Source organism: Microcaecilia unicolor, chromosome 4 (genome assembly GCF_901765095.1).
Source record: "Microcaecilia unicolor chromosome 4, aMicUni1.1, whole genome shotgun sequence".
Classification (NCBI taxonomy): Eukaryota; Metazoa; Chordata; class Amphibia; order Gymnophiona; family Siphonopidae; genus Microcaecilia; species Microcaecilia unicolor.
In genome coordinates this window covers 18,934,047-18,958,586 of record NC_044034.1, presented here as the reverse complement: position 1 = coordinate 18,958,586, position 24,540 = coordinate 18,934,047, and the positions used below count along the sequence as shown (strand labels likewise).

The 24,540-nt window shown below is 46.5% G+C and overlaps 1 protein-coding gene across 1 annotated transcript in view; it reads right to left on the bottom strand.

The window, feature by feature from the left end:
* RNF169 (ring finger protein 169) overlaps nt 1-24,540 on the bottom strand; it is an 81,065-nt gene that overhangs the window by 40,418 nt on the left and 16,107 nt on the right. Inside the window, exon 2 of the mRNA XM_030199995.1 lies at nt 485-561. Coding sequence (XP_030055855.1) covers nt 485-561 — 77 coding nt within the window. The remainder of the gene's footprint in view (nt 1-484; nt 562-24,540) is intronic.

Below are 24,540 nucleotides of genomic sequence, written 5' to 3'. Positions count from 1 at the left end.
CTCACCTGCGATCCGTGGTGGCCACGGCGATTTTTGAGCCATCCTGTTTGATTGCCTTTTGCCTTGTTTTTATTGTTGTCTGTGATCTGATTTTGTGTTGAACATGTTTTATTACGTATGCTATTTTGTACTCCACTTTGGACCAAAGCGGATTATAAACTGAAACAAATGAAATGGTTTGGAGAAGTCAACTTAATTTTGGAGACAGACATGGCTCTCTAAAAACAGTATGGAAGTTTTTAGCACTTCAAAATGTAGTTCCTTCAAGGTTCCTTCCTTTTTACTACTAGCTGGAAAGAATGTGAAATGATTTAAAGCTTTCTGGTGCAATTGGGACTAAGTTAAGATCAATATGTGAGGGGGGAGAAGGGACTGTGCATTATTGCTGTATATTTTAACATTTAAAGCTAAAGATATTTGGGGGAAAGACCCCACAAAACCTGAAATGCTGCGGTATCAAGAGACAAAGTGCATCATATTATACCTTTCTCAGCTGGCTTTCATATTCCTCCCGAAGTTCTCCTGGTTTGCTTAGCTTGATTGGAGCTCTGAACAGAAAGTCTAAAACAAGGAAATGGTTTTCTTTTAGATACATAAATTTGAACCTGTCTAAATCTATAAAGCATTAACAGCCTAGATAGATATAATCTACTATAATAATTTGCACCTCCAATGTTCTGAAGCTGACTCCGTGGCAGACTGCAGTGAAGGGTTCGTAACTCTGTAACCATCTCTCTCTGTCCTGCCCTCGCGTCAAAACGTGATGACGTCGAGGGTGGAACAGTGAGAGGGAAGGGAACGCTGCAGAGTTGCTAGGCAAAGGAACGCGACGTCACCAGCATGAGGGACGTATCAGAGGCTGTTCTGCGCTTGCGTCACTTCACAGGTCTCTCCTGAGCCACCCAGCGATTCTCCTCTCCCCTCTCTCCCCTGTCCTCCCCTCCAGCCACCCAGCGATTCTCCTCGCTCTCCTGATTACCTCTATCAAAGCGGCCGCGTCATTGAAAGCCCTGCCCGTCTCCAGCCTTCCCTTCGAGTTCATTCCCTCAGAGTCCCGCCTTCTGGCATCATTTCCTCTTTCCACGAGGGCGGGACTCTGAGGGAACGAATTCGAAGGGAAGGCTGGAGACGGGCAGGGCTTTCAATGATGCGGCCGCTTCGATAGAGGTAATCAGGAGAGCGAGGAGAATCGCTGGGTGGCTGGAGGGGGGGGGGCAGGGGAGAGAGGAGAACCACACACACTCTCTCTCACAGACACACTTGCACGCAGTCTCACTCTCTGTCACACACACACTTACACATTCTCTCTCTCTGAAACATACACACTCAGAGGAAAACCTTGCTAGCGCCCGTTTCATTTCTGTCAGAAACTGGCCTTTTTTACTAGTATATATATATATATTTACTAGTATATATATATATATATATAAAGCAGAATGACCCACTTACCCAAGCACCAGTCTGACTAGTCTGAACAACAGAACAGTTGGATTTGCTCACCATTTTTTCTCCTCCACAAAGAAGAACTAGTAGATCTAAATCATAGCCATGTCTCTACAAATTCCACTCCTAGCATTATTCTACAAGTACTAGTGTTGCACATTGTCCTGAAAGTAACTGTTTTTCACGATAGTAGGACCACTACCCATTACTAATAAGTCCTATTCTGTGATCTATGTGAACTAAACAGAACTTTCCTGAGAAAAGCAGAGTCGTACGATAGGGGGGAAATGTTCTGTTGTGGATTAGGAATTGGTTATTGGACGGAAAGAGTAAGGTTAAATGGATCGATGCTATTTAACATTTATAAATGATCTGGAAATTGGAATGACAAGGAGATTAAATTTGCAGATGACAAAACTTATGAAAAATTGCAGGGAGATCTTCGGAATATTGGAAAGCTGGGTATCCAAATAGCAGATGAAATTCGTATGGACAAATGCAAAGTGATGCACATTGGGAATAACCCAAATCGTTGTTACCTAAAAGTGAAGATACTTACCTGAGGCAGGTATTCTCCAGGGACAGCAGGCCTTATATTCTTACACGTGGGTAACAATCCGCGTTGCCTGGTTTGGAGCTTATGACAAACTTTGACAGCTCTTTGGAGTGCGAGTTGTACTCTACCGCGCATACGCACAGAACCACCACTACAATACAATACTAGAGCATAAAAGAAAAAAAGGAGACAACTCCAAGGGAAGGTGTATGTGAGAATATAAGGCCTGCTGTCCTCAGAGAATACCTGCTACAGTAAAGTATCTTCGCTTTCTCCAAGGACAAGCAGGCCTATAATTTTCACATGGGGGATCCCTAGCTACCAGGCTCACAAAGCAATAACCACAGCTACATGGGGGATCCCTAGCTACCAGGCTCTCTGAAAGCAATAACCACTTACACAGCACAACAACAAAAAAATGTTTTCGTGTGCTACTGGGCAAAAACCATTTGTCCTATACTAAATTCAGTGTGCATATTCCAAATCCGAAGTCAGAATTGTTGCAACACATCAGGAAATTTTGTTATGCATAAGTTTGCCCAAATGAATTAAGCACTTGGAAAGCATTGAATAATTTTTTACAGAACGAGTTTTACTCCAACAATTACCTGATCTACATCAAAGTTTTCATAGTAAACAGTATATGAAAACGTAATGGAATAACAAAATTTCAAAAAAGTCTCGTATTCCAGTTTAAAAGTTTTACTTCAGCAAGGTCCAGTACTGTTAAAAGTGCTTCAGGCGTTTGTGACCGGTCATATTTTCCTGTTGCAAAAACCAGCAGTAGTCCCCCATCATGTTGGGATTCTAGCGGCCTTGATATCTGTTCTCCATTGTAGAAATGTCTTTATGGAACCTCTCTCCATGTTCGTCACTTACGTGTCCCAAATTGGGTGGGGAAAAAGTCAAGATGGGAATGTAAGAAATGCATTTTCAATGACATTCGGCAGCCAAGTTGTTCATATGCTTTAAGCATGTTATCTACTAGTTCAGCATAGTTTTCAGCTCGTCTGTTCCCAAGGAAGTTCTGCACTACTAGCACAAATGCATCCCAAGCATTAATATTATAAGTGAATAGGCTTTGCATGTATAACTTAAAATCTAGACGTGACAGGCAAATTCGGAGTTCATATTTGGAATCGGCGGGTTCAATTTAGTATAAATCACGTTTTTCTCTCAGTAGCAAAATCATTGTTGCATTGTGTTATCAATTTGACCTCGCAACAGCAAGATCACACAGAGATGAACCTGAAACTATATACAATCTGAATAAGAGTACAGTCTGGAACAGAACAAAACGGGCCTAGGAGGGTGGAGATGGACTCTAGGCCCCAAACAAATTCGGTAGAACTGTCTGTCCAAACCGATAGTCGCATCTGGTATCCTGCTCAGGCAGTAGTGAGATATGAATGTGTGGACCTACCACCACGTTGAAACCTTGCAAATTTCTTCAGTGGAGGCTGATCTCAACCGACGCAACCATGGCCCTAACATTGTGAGCCTCAACATAACCCTCAAGGGCCAGCCCAGTCTGGGCATAAGTGGAAGAAATGCAGTCTGCCAGCCAATTGGAGTGGTGACTCCCATCCTGTTGGAAACAAAAGAAACAAAAAGCTGGGTGGCCTGTCTGTAGGGCCTAGTCTGCTCCAAGTAACATATAACATAGTTACATAGTAGATGACGGCAGAAAAAGACCTGCACAGTCCACCCAGTCTGCCCAACAAGACAAACTTATATGTGCTACTTTTTGTGTACATTTTACCTTGACCTGCAACTGTCATTTTCAGGGCACAGACATACAAGTCTGCCCAGCACTATCCCCGCCTCCCACCACCAGCTCTGGCACAGACCGTATAAGTCTGCCCAGCACTATCCCCGCCTCCCAACCACCAGCTCTGCTACCCAATCTCGGCTAAGCTCCTGAGGATCCATTTCTTCTGAACAGGATTCCTTTATGTTTACCCCACGCATGTTTGAATTCCGTTACCGTTTTCCTCTCCACCACCTCCCGCGGAAGGGCATTCCAAGCATCCACCACTCTCTCCGTGAAAAAATACTTCCAGACATTTTTTTTTTAATCTGCCCCCCTTCAATCTCATTTCATGCCCTTTAGTTCTGCCGCCTGTAAAAGGCCAATATTCGTTTGCAGTCCAAAGTATGCAGTGTGCTTTCACCAGGATGGGCATGAGGCTAGAGAAAGAATGTTGGCAAGTCAATCAACTGGTTCAGATGGAACTCAAACTCCAATCGAGCACAAAGGATAACCATAATGCTCTCAAAACTCACAATAAAGTCCTTCCTACTTTTTGATAATGTCTTATGAGTGTTAAAGTCTTACAATTGGAGGAAAAGCCTCACATAGCGTGAAATAACTCCTTATTTTGCAGTATCCACATACGTTTAGGGAGTACTTCACTATCATTGGCATAAAAACCTCCAATCAGTCAGAATGTGTACTTTATTTTGTTAGACATTCTCTGAATTGAACCCAGCTTAAATCACGCTAGATATTTAAACTCTATGGGAGTTCTCTTTAGAAGTTCTACAGCCAGATTTCTTTCCATGGCCAACTGTGGCCAGAGTTTCAGGTCCTGCTTCAGGGTCCATGTTCACGGCTGTCTACAAGAGAAATAAACATCTAAGCTGGATATCTCATCTTCTCATTCACGTTTTCTATGTATGCATCTTAACTGAACTTCACTTCTAAACAATTAGCTTTCTTGCTTCTAGTCCCGGAGTTACCGGTTAACATGGCACCGCTTCTTAAATGCTGACGACAGATGCCTTTCGTTCAAGACCACCAATGGATGATCTTACTTCAATCGGCCCCCCGGGATCTTAATCCCGTTCAGAAGAAATGGTGCCAATTTTTAAGTTCAATCCTCCCGGGTGTACTGTATTTAATCTGTGAATCCATTTTTGTTCTTGTTGGAGGAGCATGAGGTTTTCTGCCCCCTGCCTTTATATTAAATTTCACTTCTTGTAAAACTACACATTTAAGATCTTCGAATGTATGGTTCTCTTTAATGCAATGTGCTGCCAATGGTGCGGTGGTCTTTTGAATGTGAATGTTGCTCTTGTGCTGTCAGATGGGTAATGAATTTCCTTGACGTTTGTCCTATATATAGCTTGGTACAGGGGCAAAATATAGTATATCACAAAATCTGACATACATGTAGTTTTTGATTACTGGAAAGGGGTATGCTAGAAGTCTGACACAAAAAATTTTCTTTTTTGAACAAAAAGCAACCCTGTATACCCATTTTTTACACTCTTCCGAAAATACATAAACGTCTTATTAACCCCCCTGGACGCCCTACAGTCTCAAGCGGGGGTCCTTATTGTAACCCATTTCTATCTATGTTGATACGTTTCTTCAACCCAGGGTACAGAAGAGTAAATTCTATATTAAAAATACTACAGATTTTCTTAACCACTTGAACAACATCGAAGAAAAAGCCACCAAAAGCTCAGGGAGCAAGGCCTGGAGGTGCTCATCAAAGGCTGACATTGGGAAGAGCTGGGATGTCTGTGTACTTGTGTGGTTGAAGCAGTTGTCTTGTTGTAGCTGCCTAGAGACCCAAGCATTGGCATTTCCTGTATGAAGAGGGGAGCAGTCCTCCTGGTGCCGACGCTTCATGGGTGCCAGATGCCGATGCTTCTTCCAATGCTTGGCATTGACGCTCCTCAGCGCTTTGTCCTTACATCTCCTTGGAGTTGGGTTTGATGCCGATCAGTCCCGCGAGGGGAGGGGGCTGCATAACAGCCGGGGCCAAGGCAAATGGAGACCCAATTGATGTAGGTCATTCCCAGTGTAAGGGTCTCTCAGCCATACTGACCGATGCATCAGACGCCGATGAAACACTCGATGCCGTGGTTTCGGACCTGGCTCCAAAAGTTTCCCTTTGAGCCTCTCTGGCTAACTCTGTTCTTGTCTACATATGAAGACAAAAGATGACAGAAGGGATATGATCAGGTCCACACACTGGAGACACCAAGAATGGGTGTCTTTTCCAGAGATGGTCCTACTGCACTGGGTACAGTGCTTAAAGCCACTGGGAACCTTCAATGGCATGGAAGTAAAAACAGCCGCGGTTAATCAAAAAACTTGATGGTGTTGAAAAAGGGGCAAAGCACCAGAGAAAAGTGAAGGAAAGAACCTGACCAAAGCTCAGGACTATATGCAGCCTACTGAGCGAGGATAAATAAAGGAAACTTTAAAAAGGGAAAAACAAACAAAATAAGGAAAAACTAGTGGTCCCACGCTCGCGCAGCGGGCAGGAAGACACTTGCACATGCATGGTGAAGCACAACTCGTGCACCAAAGAGCTCTCTAAAAGCTCATCATCACACGCTCTGGACCGAGCAAAGCAGATTGTGTTACTCACATGTGAGAATCATAGGCTTGCTTGTCCTCAAGAGAATGCTAGGATCCACCTTGGGGAGTCAGCACATGAGAAAAGGATCTAGGTGTCATTGTAGACAATATGCTGAAGTCTTCTGCCCAATTTGTGGTAGAAGCCAAAAAAGCTAACAGGATGATAGAAATTATTAGGAAAGGGATGGTAAATAAGACCAAGAATACTATAAATTCCTCAGTATTGTTCTATGGTGAGACTTCACCTTGAATATTGCATTCAATTCTGGTTAAACAAGCAGGGAAGCCGCAGAAGCAGGTGATCCACTATGTAACAGGAAGCCAAACTAAGGAGTAGTGTGACCAGCAAGGCACCATCAGAAACAACAGGAAGATGGAGTAATGGAAGAAAGAACTTTATCTGTAATGCCCGACACGGCAACGTGTTTTGGCCAAATACCTGCTTCAGTGTATCCTGTTCAGCAGCGATCACGGATTTCTAGTGTCTTTTTCCTTTACACTGCACTGATGGGCAGATGATCAAAAGCCCCGCGCTGTTTCATCTACCCCTGCCCCAGGCCAGGCAAAACGAGGTCTCCAGCCCCCCTAACACCCCCAGCCTCCCTCCTCTTCCATCAGAACTGCCTGCAAAATGGTGGTGCCCAGTGTATCCTGGGATGTGATGGCAGGGCTTCACACCATATAAGGGAGTTGGGGGGGGGGAACAGAGGCCTACTAGCACACAAATGGTCTGCAAACCCTAACGCCAGCTCCGAGCTGGCGTAGGGTTTGCCACAGCCAGCGAGAATCTTTGGCGCGCTGGTCGCTGATCATTGGGGATGAATAGGTTTAGCATGCATTTGCATGCTACTTGCGCTAAGAGCCCTGTTTTGCATGCTAGTTGCGTTCAGAGCCCACGACTGCATTGTTTCACGCGCTCGTGTGCTCTGATCATGGGGCGGTAGCAAACGCAGGCGCTAATAGCCTCTAGCGCCTGCTTCTGATCGGCCCATGAGCGTCTTTTTCAAGATAGCAAATGCTCAACAGTTTCAAGTACATTTATCTACATTAGAGTACTTTCTCTACACAAAGGCCCCTGAAGCAGGCACTTGGTGAAACAAGATGGTGCCATGTCGCCATTACAAATAAAGGTTTTTCTTCCGTTACTCCGTCTTCCTATTGTTTCTGAAGGTGCCTTGCTGGTCATACTACTCCTTTGTTTGGTTCAATTCTGGTTGCCATATCTCAAATAAGGGAGGTTCAAAGAAGTGACCAAAATGATAAAGGGGATGGGAACTCCTCTCATATGAGGAAAGGCTAAAGACGTTAGGGCTCGTCAGCTCGGAAAAGAGATGACTTAGGGGAGATGTGACTGAGGTCTACAAAATCTTGGTGTAGAACGAGAAGTGAATATTTTAAGTGAATCGATTTTTTACTCTTTCAAAAAGTGCAAAGACTAGGGCACACAAGTTATATGGAAATACTTTTAAAACATAGGAGGAAATGATGGTAGATGGTCATAAACCACAAGTCTCTGGATTCATCTCCTACTGACAAGTTTACATTCTCATCCTTAGATTTAGTTAACTTTTTCTGTGTAGTAGTCAACTTTATAGACACCATACCAGCTAACTTTTGTAGGCAAAATTAGCCCTGGATATTCAATACTAGGCCATGTATGGGCCCCTAGCACAGAATATCAAGGTCTAATTCATCTTAAAGCTGACCACCAAGTCTTCTGGGTCCCAGCTCACATTTACCTAGAGCCTGCATAATAGAATCTGGCCAGTACCACCCCTCTCCCTCCCACCCCAGGAATGTTTCAAGGGAGGGAAGGCAGCTTGGACCTACCTGCCCAGTTCCTGAGACCAGAATGAGCAGATAGGCCTCGGAGGATTAGGGAGTGTTGGTAATGTTCTGGGAGAGAGGGAAAGGGTAAGGGTTATCTGAAAGCTTCAGGTTGGTACCTGGAAGATAAGCAAGTCCCAGCCAATATTCAGTGCTGGCACCCATATAGTTAGGCAGGCATATTTATGGATGCCTTTTAAGCTGTTCTATATGCCCACTTAGCTACACAGGCAGCAGCACTGAATATTGCTGGCACCTGCATAACTGCTGGCTCCTGACTCCACCCCCTGTATTGCCTCAGACCTGCCTCCTTCAAACATGGCCACAGTCAATATTCATCAGCACTGCACTGCCCGGTTACATGCTGCTGAATATTGATGGTTGAGCAGCCATAAGCGATTAAGTGGGCATGTAAATTCTCTAAATCCCATTGTATCTTAGATAAGTGTCCAACATATCTGATGATGTTTACACTAATTAGTTTTCGAAGTAGCCTGTCTTGGCTTGAGTATTTTGATCTAGGTGAATTTCCCATTGAATTTGGCAAGATTTTCCTTATCGGAGTGCAAATTTCAGCATCAGATGTTACCAACTACAGACCGGTGGCCTCAATTTCATATTTTGTCAAGATTATGGAAGGTCTGGTTACCAAATATTTAAATGATTATTTAGATCAATTTAATAAAGTTTTACATATTCCTCAATCAGGCTTCCGTGCTTTACATAGTACAGAAATATGTTTACAACTTACTAGCTTTGGTGATCAGGCTTCAATAATGCAACTGGACCTGTCAAGCGTATTCGATCTAGTCTAAGAATGAACAGCTCCAATCAGAACAAAGGTGGATATTTAAACTTTGTTCTCTTCACCCAATTGGGTTGAACACTCGGGTAGAATGGAGTCACTTTTTTAAAACTCCCCGTCAGTGAAACTTCATGATTGGATATTTCCATAGCGTCTGACGTCACAATATCTATATAATAGAGACCAGCTAATGGTCAGATGACAGATATGCGTTGGGACGTCGTGCTGTTCATTCTTAGAATATGTGAGGGATTGAAATAATTTAGTCTCATACAGTATAGTTGAATACATAAAATATAATTTCCACCTTTAATGACATATACTTTTGTTGTAGAAGGCGAAACCGAGACCCTGAAGCAGCCGTGCGAAACGCTGGCCACCGTCGGCTCAGCATATGAACAAAAGAGAGAGTGGAGCACAGCACAGTACGCAACGCTGTAGAAGCACCTACTGAAAAGATAAGTAGCGGTGCTTGAAAGATTGTGTAGAATGTGTAGATGCATAATTAATCTGTATGAGACTAATTTAATCAGCAGGAAAGCTAGCACGGTATCAGGTTTTTTGGGCCAATGGTGAAGGCAGGGTCAAGGAACCCAAATTAGCTTCAACAGATTAAACCTGGATCTGGAAGCTCTTTGAGGCCATTTTTCCTGCCACATAAATACCATGCAGTAGAGGCAGGTTAAAGCGAATGCTACAACCTGTAGAAGGTATTCTCCGAGGACAGCAGGCTGATTGTTCTCACTGATGGGTGACGTCCACGGCAGCCCCTCCAATCGGAAACTTCACTAGCAAAGGCCTTTGCTAGTCCATGCGCACCGCGCATGCGCGGCCGTCTTCCCGCCCGAACCGGCTCGTGTTCGTCAGTCCCATAAGTAGCAAAACAAAGCAAGGGAAGACACAACTCCAAAGGGGAGGCGGGCGGGTTTGTGAGAACAATCAGCCTGCTGTCCTCGGAGAATACCTTCTACAGGTATGTAGCATTCGCTTTCTCCGAGGACAAGCAGGCTGCTTGTTCTCACTGATGGGGTATCCCTAGCCCCCAGGCTCACTCAAAACAACAACCATGGTCAATTGGGCCTCGCAACGGCGAGGACATAACTGAGATTGACCTAAAAAATTTACCAACTAACTGAGAGTGCAGCCTGGAACAGAACAAACAGGGCCCTCGGGGGGTGGAGTTGGATCCTAAAGCCCAAACAGGTTCTGAAGAACTGACTGCCCGAACCGACTGTCGCGTCGGGTATCCTGCTGCAGGCAGTAATGAGATGTGAATGTGTGGACAGATGACCACGTCGCAGCTTTGCAGATCTCTTCAATGGTGGCTGACTTCAAGTGGGCTACCGACACTGCCATGGCTCTAACATTATGAGCCGTGACATGACCCTCAAGAGCCAGCCCAGCCTGGGCATAAGTGAAGGAAATGCAATCTGCTAGCCAATTGGATATGGTGCGTTTCCCCACAGCCACTCCCCTCCTATTGGGATCAAAAGAAACAAACAATTGGGCGGACTGTCTGTTGGGCTGTGTCCGCTCCAGGTAGAAGGCCAATGCTCTCTTGCAGTCCAATGTGTGCAGCTGACGTTCAGCAGGGCAGGAATGAGGACGGGGAAAGAATGTTGGCAAGACAATTGACTGGTTCAGATGGAACTCCGACACAACCTTTGGCAAGAACTTAGGGTGAGTGCGGAGGACTACTCTGTTATGATGAAATTTGGTGTAAGGGGCTTGGGCTACCAGGGCCTGAAGCTCACTGACTCTACGAGCTGAAGTAACTGCCACCAAGAAAATGACCTTCCAGGTCAAGTACTTCAGATGGCAGGAATTCAGTGGCTCAAAAGGAGGTTTCATCAGCTGGGTGAGAACGACATTGAGATCCCATGACACTGTAGGAGGCTTGACAGGGGGCTTTGACAAAAGCAAAACTCTCATGCAGCGAACAACTAAAGGCTGCCCTGAGATCGGCTTACCTTCCACACGGTAATGGTATGCACTGATTGCACTAAGGTGAACCCTTACAGAGTTGGTCTTGAGACCAGACTCAGACAAGTGCAGAAGGTATTCAAGCAGGGTCTGTGTAGGACAAGAGCGAGGATCTAGGGCCTTGCTGTCACACCAGACGGCAAACCTCCTCCACAGAAAGAAGTAACTCCTCTTGGTGGAATCTTTCCTGGAAGCAAGCAAGATACGGGAGACACCCTCCGACAGACCCAAAGAGGCAAAGTCTACGCTCTCAACATCCAGGCCGTGAGAGCCAGGGACCGGAGGTTGGGATGCAGAAGCGCCCCTTCGTCCTGTGTGATGAGGGTCGGAAAACACTCCAATCTCCACGGTTCTTCGGAGGACAACTCCAGAAGAAGAGGGAACCAGATCTGACGCGGCCAAAAAGGAGCAATCAGAATCATGGTGCCTCGGTCTTGCTTGAGTTTCAACAAAGTCTTCCCCACCAGAGGTATGGGAGGATAAGCATACAGCAGACCCTCCCCCCAGTCCAGGAGGAAGGCATCCGATGCCAGTCTGCCGTGGGCCTGAAGCCTGGAACAGAACTGAGGGACTTTGCGGTTGGCTCGAGATGCGAAGAGATCTACCAAGGGGATGCCCCACACCTGGAAGATCCGTCGCACTACACGGGAATTGAGCGACCACTCGTGAGGTTGCATAATCCTGCTCAACCTGTCGGCCAGACTGTTGTTTACGCCTGCCAGATATGTGGCTTGGAGCACCATGCCGTGACGGCGAGCCCAGAGCCACATGCTGACGGCTTCCTGACACAGGGGGCGAGATCCGGTGCCCCCCTGCTTGTTGACGTAGTACATGGCAACCTGGTTGTCTGTCTGAATTTGGATAATTTGATGGGACAGCCGATCTCTGAAAGCCTTCAGAGTGTTCCAGATCGCTCGTAACTCCAGAAGATTGATCTGCAGATCGCGTTCCTGGAGGGACCAGCTTCCTTGGGTGTGAAGCCCCTCGACATGAGCTCCCCACCCCAGGAGAGACGCATCCGTGGTCAGCACTTTTTGAGGCTGAGGAATTTGGAAGGGACGTCCCAGAGTCAGATTGGACCAAATCGTCCACCAATACAGGGATTCGAGAAAACTCGTGGACAGGTGGATTACGTCTTCTAGATCCCCAGCAGCCTGGAACCACTGGGAAGCTAGGGTCCATTGAGCAGATCTCATGTGAAGGCGGGCCATGGGAGTCACATGGACTGTGGAGGCCATGTGGCCTAGCAATCTCAACATCTGCCGAGCTGTGATCTGCTGGGACGCTCGCACCCGCAAGACGAGGGACAACAAGTTGTTGGCTCTCGTCTCTGGGAGATAGGCGCGAGCCGTCCGAGAATCCAGCAGAGCTCCTATGAATTCGAGTCTCTGCACTGGGAGAAGATGGGACTTTGGATAATTTATCACAAACCCCAGTAGCTCCAGGAGGCGAATAGTCATCTGCATGGACTGCAGGGCTCCTGCCTCGGATGTGTTCTTCACCAGCCAATCGTCGGGATATGGGAACACGTGCACCCCCAGCCTGCGAAGTGCCGCTGCTACTACAGCCAAGCACTTTGTGAACACCCTGGGCGCAGAGGCGAGCCCAAAGGGTAGCACACAGTACTGGAAGTGACGTGTGCCCAGCTGAAATCGCAGATATTGTCTGTGAGCTGGCAGTATCGGGATGTGTGTGTAGGCATCCTTCAAGTCCAGAGAGCATAGCCAATCGTTTTCCTGAATCATGGGAAGGAGGGTGCCCAGGGAAAGCATCCTGAACTTTTCTTTGACCAGATATTTGTTCAGGGCCCTTAGGTCTAGGATGGGACGCATCCCCCCTGTTTTCTTTTCCACAAGGAAGTACCTGGAATAGAATCCCAGCCCTTCTTGCCCGGATGGCACGGGCTCGACCGCATTGGCGCTGAGAAGGGCGGAGAGTTCCTCTGCAAGTACCTGCTTGTGCTGGAAGCTGTAAGACTGAGCTCCCGGTGGGCAATTTGGAGGTTTTGAGGCCAAATTGAGGGTGTATCCTTGCCGGACTATTTGGAGAACCCACTGATCGGAGGTTATGAGAGGCCACCTTTGGTGAAAAGCTTTCAACCTCCCTCCGACTGGCAGGTCGCCCGGCACTGACACTTGGATGTCGGCTATGCTCTGCTGGAGCCAGTCAAAAGCTCGTCCCTTGCTTTTGCTGGGGAGCCGAGGGGCCTTGCTGAGGCGCACGCTGCTGACGAGAGCGAGCGCGCTGGGGCTTAGCCTGGGCCGCAGGCTGTCGAGAAGGAGGGTTGTACCTACGCTTGCCAGAAGAGTAGGGAACAGTCTTCCTTCCCCCAAAAAATCTTCTACCTGTAGAGGTAGAGGCTGAAGGCTGCCGGCGGGAGAACTTGTCGAATGCGGTGTCCCGCTGGTGGAGCTGCTCTACCACCTGTTCGACTTTCTCTCCAAAAATGTTATCCGCACGGCAAGGCGAGTCCGCAATCCGCTGCTGGATTCTATTCTCCAGGTCGGAGGCACGCAGCCATGAGAGCCTGCGCATCACCACACCTTGAGCAGCGGCCCTGGACGCAACATCAAAGGTGTCATACACCCCTCTGGCCAGGAATTTTCTGCACGCCTTCAGCTGCCTGACCACCTCCTGAAAAGGCTTGGCTTGCTCAGGGGGGAGCGCATCAACCAAGCCCGCCAACTGCCGCACATTGTTCCGCATGTGTATGCTCGTGTAGAGCTGGTAGGACTGAATTTTGGCCACGAGCATAGAGGAATGGTAGGCCTTCCTCCCAAAGGAGTCTAAGGTTCTAGAGTCCTTGCCCGGGGGCGCCGAAGCATGCTCCCTAGAACTCTTAGCCTTCTTTAGGGCCAGATCCACAACTCCAGAATCATGAGGCAACTGAGTGCGCATCAGATCTGGGTCCCCATGGATCCGGTACTGGGACTCGATCTTCTTGGGGATGTGGGGATTAGTTAAAGGCTTGGTCCAGTTCGCCAGCAATGTCTTTTTTAGGACATGGTGCATGGGTACAGTGGACGCTTCCTTAGGTGGAGAAGGATAGTCCAGGAGCTCAAACATTTCAGCCCTGGGCTCGTCCTCCACAACCACCGGGAAGGGGATGGCCGTAGACATCTCCCGGACAAAGGAAGCAAAAGACAGACTCTCGGGAGGAGAAAGCTGTCTCTCAGGAGAGGGAGTGGGATCGGAAGGAAGACCCTCAGACTCCTCGTCAGAGAAATATCTGGGGTCTTCTTCCTCTTCCCACGAGGCCTCACCCTCGGTGTCAGACACAAGTTCACGGACCTGTGTCTGCAACCGTGCCCGACTCGACTCTGTGGAGCCACGTCCACGATGGGGGCGTCGAGAGGTAGACTCCCTCGCCCGCATCGGCGAAGCTCCCTCCGCCGACGTAGTCGGGGAGCCTTCCTGGGAGGCGACAGCAGCCGGTACCGCACGCGGCACCGACGCCGGAGACCTCACCTCGGGCGATGGGCCAGCCGGCGCCACGCTCGACGGTACCGGTGGCGCAAGCACCGCCGGTACCAGAGGGGTAGGGCGCAACAGCTCTCCCAGAATCTCTGGGAGAACGGCCCGGAGGCTCTCGTTCAGAGCGGCTGCAGAGAAAGGCATGGAGGTCGATACACGCGTCGACGTCAGAACCTGTTCCGGGCGTGGAGGCTGTTCCGGCCTGTCCAGAGTGGAGCGCATCGACACCTCCTGAACAGAGGGGGAGCGGTCCTCTCGGTGCCGATGCCTGCTGGGTGCCGACTCCCTCGGCGACCCAGAGCTCTCGGTGCCGACCCGGGAAGGAGACCGATGACGATGCTTCTTCGATTTCTTGGAACGAAGCATGTCACCGGAGCTTCCCGGCACCGACGAGGAGGACGTAGAATCCAGTCGTCGCTTCCTCGGGGCCGAGGCCGAAGGCGGTCGGTCTCGGGGGGGCTGTACCGCAGGAGCCCTGAGGGTAGGGGGAGACCCACCCGAAGGCTCACCGCCACCAGCAGGGGAATGGACAGCCCTCACCTGCACTCCAGACGAAGCACCACCGTCCGACGACATCAGCAGACGAGGTCCCGGTACCACCGACGTCGATGCAGCTATCCGATGTCTCGGCGCCGATGCAGAGGGCCGATGCCTCGATGCACTGGCGGCCGAGGATGAAGCTCTGGACGCTGAAGACGTCGATGCACTCGATACCCACGGTGCCGATGCCGACGAAGAGCCCGAGAACAAAACGTTCCACTGGGCCAATCTCGCTACCTGAGTCCGCTTTTGCAAAAGGGAACACAGACTACAGGCCTGCGGGCGGTGCCCAGCCCCCAAGCACTGAAGACACGACGCATGCCTGTCAGTGAGCGAGATGACCCGGGCGCACTGGGTGCACTTCTTGAAGCCACTGGTAGACTTCGATGTCATGGGCGGAAAAATCACGCCGGCGAGATCAAAAGTCGAAATGGCGGAAAAGGCACCGAAAAAACAAGGGGAAGAAAACTTCGACCCGAGGCCTAAAAGCGGCCTACCCCGACGACGAAAGAAAACTTACCGGGGCGAAAAGCTGAAAATAGCGGGGGGAGAAAAGACCAAGAGTCTTTTCCCACACAGAATGGATAATAATTTTTCTCTTTTCGAAAACACACGACGAACGCGCGAGGTCGACTTTGCGGGGCCCAACACGGCGAAAACACGACCGTACCGAGCGCGGATAAAAGAAGACTGACGAACACGAGCCGGTTCGGGCGGGAAGACGGCCGCGCATGCGCGGTGCGCATGGACGCGCGAGGACTAGCAAAGGCCTTTGCTAGTGAAGTTTCCGATTGGAGGGGCTGCCGTGGACGTCACCCATCAGTGAGAACAAGCAGCCTGCTTGTCCTCGGAGAATGAGTGTCATTATAAGGCAGCAGATTTTTTTGTAGTATTAATGATTATTATAGCCTGTCTGCAAATGGACTGCGTTTCCACCAGCTACAATAATTTTTGAAGCTGTTTTAGTGATATTCAGTTTTGATTTCAAGATATTTATATCTATGTGTGGGACAAATGCAAATAAGTTAAAAAGCTGTCAAATAAGTTTAACAAAAAAAACTTGTCCTCCATCTTTTAAGGCACTGCCTATCCAACTGGAACAGCTTTTGACTTTTTACAGATCGACAACGCATTGCCGGTCCGTTATTTCTAATAATCTTTTACCATTGCTTTCAATAGAGTTTGTTATTGTTTTGGATGTACTTGTGACTCCGCCTACTCCCAGCAAGCTACCTACCAGCTTCAACCCATAGAAAGGGCTCAATAACCTCATACCGTCTCCTGTTCTCAATCTAACCTCCGGAAGGAGTCTCCGCCCCTGGGGCCAATTGACTGGAATCCTCAGAAACCTGTCCTTCTCCAGCATGGCCATATCCTGTGCCAGCTCAGAACTCAGGACGCCCTAGGGCGCTTTGCTGAGACCACCTGCCTCTCCAAACACCCTCTTAAAAGGGAAGGTGGTGGACCTGATTTTTTCAACATAAAGGCTTTGTACATCTGCTGGAAAAAAATAGAGAGGAAACGCCTAGTTGCCCAGTTATCAATAGAATATAATCTCTATATAATAAAAGGCACCTCCAACGTTCTGAAGCCTCAAGCCGGAAATTGAGGCGCCAGAGATATCCGGTTTGCCCTGAGTGTCTGGCCTGCCCTCGCGTCATAACGTCGAGGGCGGCGCTATGACAATCGGCCAAACGCCATCTCCCTGACCCTCGGCGGACATTTCCCACCTCCGGAGGACTAACATCGCCCGCACAACGTCCGAGAGAAGCAGGCAGGGATGCAAGCATCAGCGACACACGATCTCACTCCCCTTGCCCCTCGGCAGCCATTTCCCAACTTCGCAGGACTCCCATCGCCCAGCACAAACTCGGAGACACGGAGGGAGCGACACAGGCAGGCAGCCTGAACGTCGGACACACGCAGGGAGCCAGCCTGCCTGCCTGAACGTGCCAGGAAGGGAGACAGCTTCAGTCGGAGGGAGCGCCACGACCCTGAAAGGCACTGGAAGGGGGGGCACTCGAACCTCAACCTGCGAAGGGGGAAGGCAGGAAGGGGGGGGGGGGGAACACCGGCAGGCGAAGGGACCACCATCCTGAAAGCCCTAGGGAGGCGGGGCCAACACCCTGAAGCTGGGATTCCCTCTCACACACACCACACACATTCTCACTCTGTCACACTCACACATTCACTCTCTCTCACACACACTCTCTCTCTCTCTCAAACATACACACTACGATACAGAAAATCACCGCCACAGGGCCCACAATCCTGCAGGCCGGGGGGGGGGGGGGGGGGCAAGAAGGATATGGGAAAAGGAAACAGGGGGGGGAGCGGGAAGGATGCCAACACACGCAGGGGGAAACCTGCGGCACACTCTGTCTCGAACACACACTCTCACACAGTCGCAAATTCACTCTCTCACACACTCACTGTCAAACATACACACTTCCATGAAAACCTTGCTAGCGCCCGTTTCATTGCTCTCAGAAACGGGCCTTTTTTTACTAGTGTTTAATAATGCTCAAAATACTGTCAGAAGTCTCCCCTCACAGGGCAAAGAGGAAAAATAATCTGCTTAAGATAATACAATGATATCTTCTGAAAGGAAAAAAAAACATTACCCAGAAAACTAAGATAAATACTAAACAATGATGGAGAAAGTGGAGAACCCCCCACAACCAGGGTTCCAACTAAATGATCTCTGAAATTTGTTGCCAGATAATGTGGTAAGAGCTGTTAGCTTAGTAGGGTTTAAAAAAGGTTTGGATAATTTCCTAAAAGAATAGTCCATAAGCCATTAAGATTGACTTGGGAAAATCCACTGCTTATTCCTAGGATAAGCAGCATAAAAATCCATTTCTCTTTTGGGATCTTGCCAGGTACTTGGTCACATTCTAAACAGGATACTGGACTCGATGGACCTTCTATCTGCTCCAGTACGATGCCTTAACCTATGAGAATCAATCTAATCCACTAGACAATTGGAGACCTATTTCATATGGTTTGTAAAACTACTGAGTCCCCTTGAAAAGCTCAAAGTGTAAGGCGTAGTAACCCACAACCCTAAGGGAGCTCAAGATACCAAAAAAGACTAGGAAGTACAACAGTGGATGGAGAATCAAGGAAGCCAGCATTGAAATCCTGCTCTTCCCCCACCCAATTCTCCTTCTGACTTTAGGAAAGCTATTATACTTTCCATTGCTTTGGATATCAACTCTGATTATAGGCTCAACGAAGCAGGGAAACCATTTTCAGGTACAGCAGATATAACATACATTGAGCTTGGGTCTTGATTGGTAATTAAATCCTAACTGCTCTGAAAATATACAGCAACATTACTTCAATGAAAATCACTGGAGACATTCTACGCCAGCTACCTTTTAGAAAAAGTCCATGAACCAAAACATGGAAAGGATAAATTTAACATGATGCACAGTTATTTTCATTTCTTACATGCACCAGTGTTGAATGCTACATAAATAAGGAAGTCCTAATCACAACTATAACATGACACATGACTCAGACCGACCAACCTATGCTAAAAAGTACATGTCTGGGCAAGACACACTGAAAAATGTTTTGTATAGTAAAGTTCTAAGTACAATGTAAAAATTAAAGTCAACCACACAACCATTTTAAAGAACAAAAGTATGCATAACTTGGATTGGAAGATTACATTAAGCATAAGATTTCTTACTGCTGATCATTATCAAAAGGATAACCAGTTGAATGAGCCCATTCCCACTGAAAAAAGTAATGTTAAACAAGGGAAGTATGTGGAGCACAGCTCGTGGAATTTTCCAACCTCGCCATGCTTGGGTGTTTGTATTTGTGTTGTCTGGTCATTGACAAAGGTAGAAAAAAGAGGGAGAATTGACAGGCAGTGTGAGGAATCAATTCCCCAGCTGCTATGGTTGACTGCAGAAGTTTAAATGCTTTTCTCATAGAAATACCTCGAGCTGTGCCATTTTTTTTGGAGGGGGGGGGGAGGAGAAAGAGGAAGAGGGGAGAACCTTCAGTCCAATCTGGCCCGTTTTTGAATTCCCTTAAAGGCAAAAGAGTCTCCATTCATTAAGGAATTTCACATCATTGTTCAGCAATTGGGACTTGGCTGAATTTACAATACAGTCACAAAGGAATTTAAAACATTGCCACCACAGACAAATATGAGGAGGTTGTAGGAGAAATTTTGGGTTGAGGTGTAGGTTTCTTGGTATAATTGTTCAGCAATTAGGCTAGTTCAGAATACTATGTGCCTGACACAACCGAACAGCAGACTAATGGAAATTTAGGAAACTTCAGTTTCAAAAGGCTGAAATAAATTTTAACACACACACATCCAAGCCAGTTAAGACAAAAAAAAAACCAAACAAACCCAAAACCACCAAAAAACCGAAAACAAAACAGCCTCTAAGGCTAAACTAATACTCCAACAAAGCAGCTGTAAAACATTAAAATATATTACAAAGCAAATTTTAAGACAGTCATAGATTAATGTTCATTCAAATAAGGTCTGATTTCCCAAGGCTTTTTCTGGGACTAGAAAAAAGGCTGTCATTTGGAAACAAACATTTTTCAGCATCAGTTTGATACACAGACCTCCGTTTGTTGCCTTAAAGGCATTCTGATCAAGTATACATTTAACCTCTTACAGTAAACTGACAAGAGCTTCTGAAAAGTAGCTAATTAGCTAAATTAACCACCATCATAATTTGTTTTTTTTTTTTTTTTTGGGGGGGGGGGGGGGAAGAGGGAAAAAAAATCAAGTTCCAAGTCATCTCACCTCTACAGCAGCTTTTCCAAGTCACAGATCACAAGCTTTTACTAAGTGAAGAGGTAGGAGTCCAGTACAAGTCTCAACCTTTACTTGCACAAATGTTCAGCCAATCCATTCTGTGCCAAGCTCCTCCTCACAATAACTTTTACACACTTTTAAGATGTGATTTATAGTCATATGTAACTCTAGCTGTCATTCTTCAGACCTTGATGAGCCACATTCTAATTATTAATCACCGGAAGCCAGGCATCAAGCTACTCTGCCAATCTGAGGTGTGGAAAGAACAAACCAGAGTGACTGGAGGAAAGGAAAACAGCACTAGTTTCCTTAGACTATATCACAGAACCTAAAAAGCAGCCATGACAAAACTGCAGGGTGTAACTCCAAGTGGTCTGAAGCACTATTAGCACTCAGGAAGGAATGCAGAACAACAGAATAGCAAGAGCAAGTCTGAAAGAAGCAAACTCCACAACCCAGTCCTTGGAACACACCAATACATAAGTATTGCCACACTGGGACAGACCAAAGGTCCATCGAGCCCAGCATCCTGTTTCCAACAGTGGCCAATCCAGGTCAGAAATACCTGGCAAGATCCCAAGAAACTTCAATACATTTTTTGCTGCTTATCTCAGAAATAAGCAGTGGATTTTCCCCAAATCATTTTAATAATGGTCTATGGACTTTTGCTTTAGGAAGCCGTCAAGATCTTTTTTAAACCCCACTAAGCTAACCGCCTTTACCACATTCTCTGGCAATGAATTTGAGTTTTAATTACACGTTGAGTGAAGATTCGTATTAAATATACTACTTTGAAGCTTCATCACATGCTCCCTAATCCTAGTGTTTTTGGAAACAGTAAACAAATGATTTGCATCCACTCGTTCCACTCATTTTATAGACCTCTATCTTATCTCCTTCTCAGCCGTCTTTTCTCCAAGCTGAAGAGCCCTAGCCGCTTCAGGCTTTCCTCATAGGGAAGTCGTCTCATCCCCTTTATCATTTTTGTCGCCCTTCTCTGTACCTTTTCTACTACTACGACTACTAATTCCACTATATCTTTTTTGAGATAACATGACCAGAACTGAACACAATATTCGAGGTGCGGTCGCACCATGGACCAATACAAAGGCATTATAACATCCTCATTTTTATTTTCCATTCCTTTCCTAATAATACATTATATATTCTATTTGCTTTCTTAGCCGCCACAGCACACAGAGCCAGTAAGGTTTTCAGGATACCCGCAATGAATAAGATACAAGTCTCTCATGCATATTCATTATGGATATCTTGAAAAGCAGACTGGCTTTGTGTGTTCTGAGGACTGGGTTAAGAAGTCCTGGTCTAAATTATTACAAAGCAGAGGAACTTACAAGACACACAAAGCAGAGGACCTAAAGGAAGGTGAGGGAGGCACAAAACTGAGCAGACCCAACAAAAGAATAAGGTCATCACAAAGAATGCTTTCAACATCAATTGGGGCTTGGTAACATACTTCCTATGTAAGAACAAGTGTTTCTAGCTAGCTGATGTCTTTGCTGTGATCAATTATCTGAAAAAATGTTGGAAGGGCACACCTCACTTGATTTGTATACAGTAAAAGTATAGCAAGAAAGCAGTCAACTATGGTTATTTGGTTTTGACTCCCCCTCCCCCAGGGAACTACTTATTAAAGCATAATACACCTTCTCACCAAGTCATGTGACTCTCCACATCTGCACCCCTCTTGGGCAGAAAGGCATGCCCCCCAAGAGTGTTTTCTCCAACTCATTCATGTAAGTATTAATAACTGTAGCAATAATGTACTCCAAAATCCTATTATTCCATGAGCCTAACTTGGGCTGGCTCCAGATATCTGCAATTCAGTTTGCCCTCTTCACTGCCTTATCAACATTACCTTTTAACTATAAATTTCTACAGTTCAAGTGGAGAAAGCATGCAAAGCATGACTCGCACAATTCCTTTCCAACTTCTGTGTTCACACCAGTTTGCACCTCGAATATTGTGTTCAATTCTGGTCGCCGCATCTCAAAAAAGATATAGTAGAATTAGAAAAGGTGCAGAGAAGGGCGATGAAAATGATAAAGGGGATGGGACGACTTCCCTATGAGGAAAGGCTAAAGTGGCTAGGGCTCTTCAACTTGGAGAAAAGGAGGCTGATGGGAGATATGATAGAGGTCTATAAAATAATGAGTGGAGTTGAACGGGTAGATGTGAAGCATCTGTTTACACTTTCCAAAAATACTAGGACTAGGGGGCATGCGATGTAGTAAATTTAAAACGAATCGAAGAAAATTTTTTTTCACTCAACGTGTAATTAAACTCTGGAATTCATTGCTAGAGAATGTGGTCGAGGCGGTTAGCTTAGCGGAGTTTAAAAAAAGGTTTGGACAGCTTCCTAAAGGAAAAGTCCATAGACCATTATTAAATGGACTTGGGAAAAATCCACTATTTCTGGGATAAGCAGTATAAAATGTTTTACGCTTTTTTGGGATCTTGCCAGGTATGTGTGACCTGGATTGGCCACTGTTGAAAACAGGATGCTGGGCTTGATGGACCTTTGGTCTTTCCCAGTATGGCAATACTTACGTACCTATTACCTGTGTCTGTGGCGCTAGGGAGCTAGTTGGGGGGTGGTAGGGTAGTTTTTTTTTTTTTTTGGGGGGGGGGGGGGGGGGAAGAAATGCAGCAGCAGCAGAGAACAAGGAAGAACCAGTTTGAAAGAGGAACAATCCCCCAACTGCTCGGTTTTACTGAACTGCTTCTCATAGAAATGACCTGGGCCTTTTCTTAGGGAGGAAGTTCTTTTATTTTTCAGAACCCCCAGTCTGAATTAAGACTTTCAAACTGTCTTCATTGTTTTTCCACGATGGCTAAGTTTCATTCCATTTACAGAATTATTTTGCCTCCAAAGATGGGCTCCTTTTGCATAAATTCTTTCCAACAAATGCCAGAGTTTAATTACTCGTTGAGTGAAGAAATATTTTCTCAGATTCATTTTAAATTTACTACTTAGTAGCTTCCTTGCGTGCCCCCTAGTCCTAGTATTTTTGGAAAGAGCAAACAAGCAATTCACCTCTACCTGTTCCACTCAACTCAGTATTTTCTAAACCTAATCTCCCCTTAACTATCTCTTCAAGCTGAAGAGCCCTAGCCAATTTGGCCTTTCCTCAAACGGAAGTCATCCTATCTTCTTTAGCATTATTGTCACTGTACCTTTTCTAATTCTACTGAATAAAATGATGGTAAACGAGTCAGAAGGCTGGAGGGACAGGGATTGTAGGGTGCAGCAGTGTATCAAATGGATTTTTAATTGCTGTGTAAGGGTCATAGATGGTGAGATAAAGGAAGAAAGAAGCTGTAGTAGTTGGGTAGAATGGGTATGAACTAATATCCACCCAGATTAGGTCTGTTTTTTGGGAAAAGTACTTAGCAAGGGTTGATGCTGTGAAAATGGCTGGGTAGGGGGAGGGAAGGAAATATCAGGTGGCCAGTATAAGAGCATACCAACTTAAAAGGAGCCTTTGTTGTAGGGGCTTCCCGCACATAGTAACATAGTAGGTGACAGCAAATTTTAAAAAACCCTGTACAGTCCATCCAGTTTGCCTGAAGAGAAACTCATTACGCAAGAGGCGATACAACATATGTATACCTGAACTTGATTTGTCAGGCAGACAGTAGAAGTCTGCCTGGCACTGTCCTTGTTCAAAAACTTTTCAAGCTGTTATCGAAGACCTTGTTAAGCTTCATTCCAACCCATCTATCCAGTTACGATCAAGGCACAGACAGAAGTCCACCCCATACTGGCTTTGCTACCAGTGTTGCCACCTGGTCTCTGCTAAGCTTCTTTGGAGCGATGCTTGACATAGTAACTCCTTTTAGCAGCATAAAAGTTTGCTCCTTATATAAATGTGCATGCTTATAGAGAAATTGGGCTTGTGTTGTGCCTCATTTCCTCCATGATCTTTCATAGTGATGGAATTGTATCTTCAGCAGCCAGAAGTTGGCAGAATACCGATTAGATTGCTTAGAAGCATGAGGAGAGGAGGGCTGCAAAGGGACTACTGAATCCAAGGTCTCCCCCTAAGGGCCTTGTCCATGGCCTCAACCTGCTGGTCTAGCTATAGTTGGCCAAGGGAATTTGAGTTTAATTCAGAGACTCCATAAAAGAAGATGGAAAGACGCTGCAGTCCAAACCGAGATTTAAGCCTGCTGTGCCAGTAAGGGAGCATGGTCTTGAGCACCAAGTTCAAGGCTCAATTGAGTGGCAGGAGATGTGAAGATCCAAAGCCTTCGTGCACCAAAAGTCAACTCCAGAGGTTATATATAGTGTTGTGCTTTTATTCTGTGGTTGATTTTGCAAAGAGACACATTTCTGTTTAGTCAAGATGTCATATACTTGCTTGAATAATGCCGATTAACTGCTATGTTTATGGTGAAGTGACACTTGCATCACAAAAGTGGAGTATAACCGCTGTGGTTAAGAAAGATGCCGCCTTTATTTTGGCTGCAAAATTGGAGATCAGGACAAGAGCTGGGCCCCACACCTATGCTGCAAAACTTGTGCAACAAATCTTTGCCAGCACTTTGACAGGAAATGTATGCGTTTTGTGGTGCCAGTGACTTGAGCACGCTGACAGATCATATCAGCAATTACTACTTCCATATGGTGCCTCCAGTTGAAAAAGGTTTGTCAAAGAAGTGGACATGTAGTATCCCAACATGCCATCCATTATATGCCCAATACACCATGG